The sequence below is a fragment of the Colobus angolensis genome, unplaced genomic scaffold, assembly GCF_000951035.1.
Source record: "Colobus angolensis palliatus isolate OR3802 unplaced genomic scaffold, Cang.pa_1.0 Scaffold130, whole genome shotgun sequence".
NCBI classification, from domain to species: Eukaryota; Metazoa; Chordata; class Mammalia; order Primates; family Cercopithecidae; genus Colobus; species Colobus angolensis.
This window is the reverse complement of record NW_012114253.1, coordinates 3089588-3094311: the sequence shown is the minus strand read 5'-3', so window position 1 is coordinate 3094311 and position 4724 is coordinate 3089588. Positions and strand designations below refer to the sequence as shown.

At 55.8% G+C, this 4724-nt stretch overlaps 2 protein-coding genes across 4 annotated transcripts in view; one reads left to right on the top strand and one right to left on the bottom strand.

The window, feature by feature from the left end:
* The window catches only part of LOC105506054 (aflatoxin B1 aldehyde reductase member 4-like), an 11669-nt gene extending 8473 nt beyond the window's left edge, over nt 1–3196 (bottom strand). Inside the window, exons 1-2 of the mRNA XM_011934071.1 lie at nt 3172–3196; nt 372–551 (exon numbers count right to left, since the gene is read on the bottom strand). Of these exons, the coding sequence (XP_011789461.1) occupies nt 372–551; nt 3172–3196 (205 nt within the window). The remainder of the gene's footprint in view (nt 1–371; nt 552–3171) is intronic.
* The window catches only part of PQLC2 (PQ loop repeat containing 2), a 16152-nt gene continuing 11428 nt past the window's right edge, over nt 1–4724 (top strand). For 2 of the 3 annotated variants that reach the window (XM_011934026.1, XM_011934024.1), the window contains exons 1-2: nt 1–74; nt 496–655. The gene's annotated coding sequence lies outside the window, so the exon portion shown is untranslated. The remainder of the gene's footprint in view (nt 75–495; nt 656–4724) is intronic. The other variant, XM_011934025.1, reaches the window with a different exon arrangement.

Here is a 4724-nt window from a genome sequence, read left to right as displayed (position 1 = left end):
GGCGGCGGCGCGCGGTCAGCTGACCCGGCGGGCCCTGACCCAGAAGCTGGGCCCTGGCGGCGGATCTGGACGTGGTGAGCCGGCGCGGGGACAGGTGGCAAACTCCACGGCTGGGGACAGGTGGCAAACTCCACGGCTGGGGGTCGGGGCTCCTGGGCTTCCCTGCCACGTCCTTCCAGCCCTCTCCTCCGGCCGCTGGACTGTCCGGGTCCGTGCGCCCTCCGTGTGGCGCGACATCCTGGGGCGAGGCTCCGGGCCGGGACTGAGTGGCTCTTGGGAATCCGCAGTCCCGTGGTCCCCCACCTCAAGGACGACCAGCGCGGCCTCTCGAGCTGGCCTGGCCAGGAGCTGGGGGCCGGGTCCCCTTTCACCTCCTGTCCCGGCCGACCGGCCCCTTGGCATCTGATGGCTGCTTCGTTTTTCCTGGGCCGGCTGGGCGAGGGGCCCTCGCGGCGCTGGCCCCAGCAGCTGTCCTATCATTATCCCTCCAAACAGGCGGCCCGCGCCGGTCTGAGTCACCAGGAGGGAGCTGTGGCCGAGGACGCCGAGGCCTGGATTGGGTGGTAGCCCCGAGCCGGGACGCTCCTCCCCTCACATTCTCCCCAGGTCTGCAGGGACGAATACCCACAGTGCCTCCTCCCACGCCGTGCTTAGGGTAGGTTTCCAAACGTGTGCATGGAGAGTCTGAGTCTTAAAGTGTGAGAGGTCCTGGGCCGGGGTCACAGGTCATGTCTGATCAAGGCTTACTGAAGGCACCTGCGTGCCTGGACGCTGGAGGCGCTACAGCGAGAACAAATAATAGTCATTTTGGGCTGTTGGTGTTGAGTGCCTGTGCCAGGCACCCTTGTAATGGCTTGGCCTGGATTGTCTCATTTAACTCTGCAGTCAGCCTAGGTGGTGGGTATTGCATTATTCCCCTACTTTTCAGATGAGCACTACAAAGCCCCATCACTTGAGTTCCAGACTGGTAGGCATCGGGCAGGTCTGTTCCAGAGTGCTTTTCTCCTCAACCCTGGACTGTTCGAGCTCACAGCTATCCCCTCTTCCTTCCTTTCTCCTTTCCTTCCTCTTCTGTCTCTTTACCCCCTTTCTCCTTTCCTCACCCCCGTTTCCTGTCTTCTTTGTTCTGTCCGTCTCTCTGCCTCTCTCTCTTTCTCTCCCTCTCTCTCAACATTTGCTGAACCTCTAGGTGTGTTTAGACCTGGAGAATAAGAAATGCACAACCCAGAGTGGGAAGAGTGTGTTCCAAGGACACTGGTCGCAGAGGACGGTGGTAGCGTTCTTCAGGTGTGTGGAGGAGGGGAGAGGGGAAGGTGGCAGGTCTTATCCAGCCAGCTCTCACGGGACATCTTTGAAAGGGCAATTTAGAAGTGAGTCTTCTTGTTTCATGACCAGGCCCTTGAAGGGGAGCAGGACACTTCTAGGGGAAGAGATAGCAGGTGCAAAAGCCTGGAGACCTGAAATGACTGAAGACGTGGGTCAGGAGGCAGGAGATAGGGTTGGGAGGGCAGTTCTTGGAGTAACTTGAGGCCTAGCCTCAGGTAATTTGGACTTGATTCTGTAGACAAAGGTGGACACATGATCGGCTGTGATCATGTGCCTGAAGCATCCCTGACTCAGCTTGGGATCAGGGAGGAGAGTTTGGGTGTGACAGGAGATGCCATCTCCAACCCAGCCTTTCTCAAAGTGCACCGGATGGAGCAGAATCGCTGGAGGACTTCTTAAACCCAGAATCTCTAAGCCCCAGCCCAGGTGCACTAACTCCAAATTTTGAACATGCACCCTCCAAGGGTGATTCCAGGGTACCCCTTCTGGGGTCCTTGCCATCCTTACAGATGAAGTCAAGCTCCATTGCAACCTTGGGCATCCATTTGCTCAGTGCCGTATGAACGGGAAGTGGGCCCATGCCTGGCTTCTAGGTGACAGGAACTACGCAGGATGGCCCTCAGAGCAGGGCCCTTCTGTTCGGGGATCAGGTGTGTCTCAAAGTGTCCTGAGTTCCAGATTGCATATGGGTCCTGTCCAAGGTCAGGGGGCCACCCACCCAGTATCCTGGATCCATAAACCAAGGGACCTTCCTCAAGACAATTCCCCAAGACACACATACTGAGATGTGTCCATTTCATTTCCTCCCTAACCTGGGGAAAGGGGGAAGTGAGAGACAGGCTGCAGGCTCCATAAACCAGGGTACCTTCCTCGAGACAACCCCCCAACACACACATACTGAGATGTGTCCATTTCATTTCCTCCCTAACCTGGGGAAAGGGGGAAGTGAGAGCCCCCAAGGTGGTTGAGATGCTGGACTCTCATCCTGAAAACAGTCGCTGCCATGTGTCGTCCAGCACAGGGGCTGAGAGCTTTATGTGCATTTAGTCAGGACAGCTGCCCCAAGGAGTGAGTGTCATTAGCCCCCTTTTATAGACAGGCTCCGGCAGGTTAACTCACTTCCAAGGCCGCTCAGCCTCACCTGTCAAATGAGCACAGTATACCCGACCTTGCTGGGGAGTGGTGGGGATGGCAGTGGATGAGCTGCAGCCTTGTCTTCAGATTCTGCAAGGGGGTGTGGGGTTGCAGCCCAGTTGGGAGTGGTGGCTGAGAACATAAGGACTTGATTTGAAATGCCTTTGGCATTGCAAACGTGTAGTTCTCACCTGGACTATATGGTTTTTTTGTTTGTGTTTTTTTTTGTTTTTGAGACCAAGTCTCGCTCTGTCAGCCAGGCTGGAGTGCAATGGTGCGATCTTGGCTCACTGCAACCTCTGCCTCCTGGGTTCATGTGATTCTACTGCCTCAGCCTCCCAAGTAGCTGGGATTACAGGCACACACCACCACGCGCAGCTAATTTTTGATAGAGATGGGGTTTCACCATGTTGGCCAGGTTGTTCTCCAGCTCCTGAGCCCAAGTGGTCCAACTGCCTCGGCCTCCCAAACTGCTGGGATTACAGGTGTGAGCCACTGCGTCCGGCCACACCTGGACTCTATGCTAATTTGGAGTGGCCTTTCAGGGGCCAGAGATGGGGCATCAGGTGAAGGCTTTTAACATCAGCTGTGCTGATGGTCCCCCAGGTGGGCCACGAAGACACAAGGAAGAGGCTTTCAGCCTCCCTGCCTGTGCCAGGCCCTGGAGGTAGTCCAGTGAGCTGGGCTGACAGTGACCCGGGGCGCCCTTACCTTCAGGTCCAGGGCCTCTGCCCATAGCGAGTCACATTAGGGCTGAGGGTCTGTGGCTTCCTGAGAGGAGGTGCTGACTCACTTCCTTTCCCTCCTGGTGCTCCCTGGTCTCTGTGTCCTCAGCAGTTCCGTGGGGCCAGCCAGGGACTAGCTGGGGAGTCCAGGCCTCCTGACACAAGTGGGAATGAAGGCAGCTAGAGACAGCCCCCGCCTGCGTGAGGAAATCCCCTCTGAGCACAGGGAGAAGAGGGGAAGCCCACTTTGTGGCTGTGCAGTCATGCCAGACCACAGAGGCGCGCTCTCTCTCTCTCCCTCTCTCTGCTTGCTAGGGAGCCACAGAACGCTTCTGCTTCGCTGGTGACAGATGCACCTGAGGCGGGCGGTGTGGCAGGTGGCCATGAGCAGGGGTGTCGGTCTGAGTCTTGGGTTTGACTCTGTAGCTGCCTGGCTGGGTGGCCTTGGCACATCACTTCCGCACTCTGGCTCAGGCTCCTTGTGGATATCAGTGGTCCCCACTTCATAGTTGCTGTGAAGATGAAACATGAACGCATGCAGGAGGCTTGGCTCACTGGTCCGAGCTGTGGTGACGATCGCTGATAGAGATGGCCCAGCCGAGCCTCACTTTCCCTCCCTCCTCTAAGGTGTCACGCAGGCAATGACTGTCCTACGCACTGTCCAGGGTGCCCGGGTACCGGGAGAGGCCTGCCCTGCCCACCTCTGTGATCAGCCATATTCTGGCTTTGTCAGTGTGACACTGAGGAGGTGGCTGTGGACTCCCTGCTGGTAGGCGTCCCCCACGCTTTGTGAGCTCCTGGGAGAATACAGGCTACAGTGTCCCAAACTTGAGTTCTTGTCACTCATGTAAAACCAGGGATCCCTTGCTCCTCTTCTCCACTTGCCTCATCTGTGTGGGGCAACCTGCTTTATGGTTTGTGTGTGTGTGTGTGTGTGTGTGTGTTTTCTTTTAAGACTGAGTCCGGCTCTGTCGCCCAGGCTGGAGTGCAGTGGCACGATCATGGCTTGCTGTGCAACCTCCACCTCCTGGGCTCAAGCGATTCTTCCACCATAGCCTCCTGAGTAGCTAGCTGGGACTACAAGCGTGTGCCTCCACACCTGGCTGATTTTTCAATTTTGTTGTAGAGACAGCTGCCCAGGCTGTTCTCAAACTCCTGGGCTGAAGTGATCTTTCCCGCCTCAGCCTCCTAGAGTGCTGGCACAGTGCCTAGCCCTTATTTTTTGTTATTGTTGTTTCGACACAGGGTCTTGTTCTGTCATCCAGGTTGGAGTACACTGGTGAGATCGTGGCTCTCTATAGCGTCTACCTCCTAGGCCCAAGTGATCTCCCACCTCAGCCTCATGAGTAGCTAGGACCAGAGGCGCACACCACCATATTTGGCTAATTTTTGTATTTTTTTTTTTTTTTTTTTTTCACCGTGTTAGCCAGGATGGTCTCGATCTCCTACTTTTGATAATAACCTTAATTTTTTTAAAATGCTGTAAATAAATCAGTTCAGTCTTTGCCAATTTGGCCAACTTTTTTTTTTTTTTTTTTT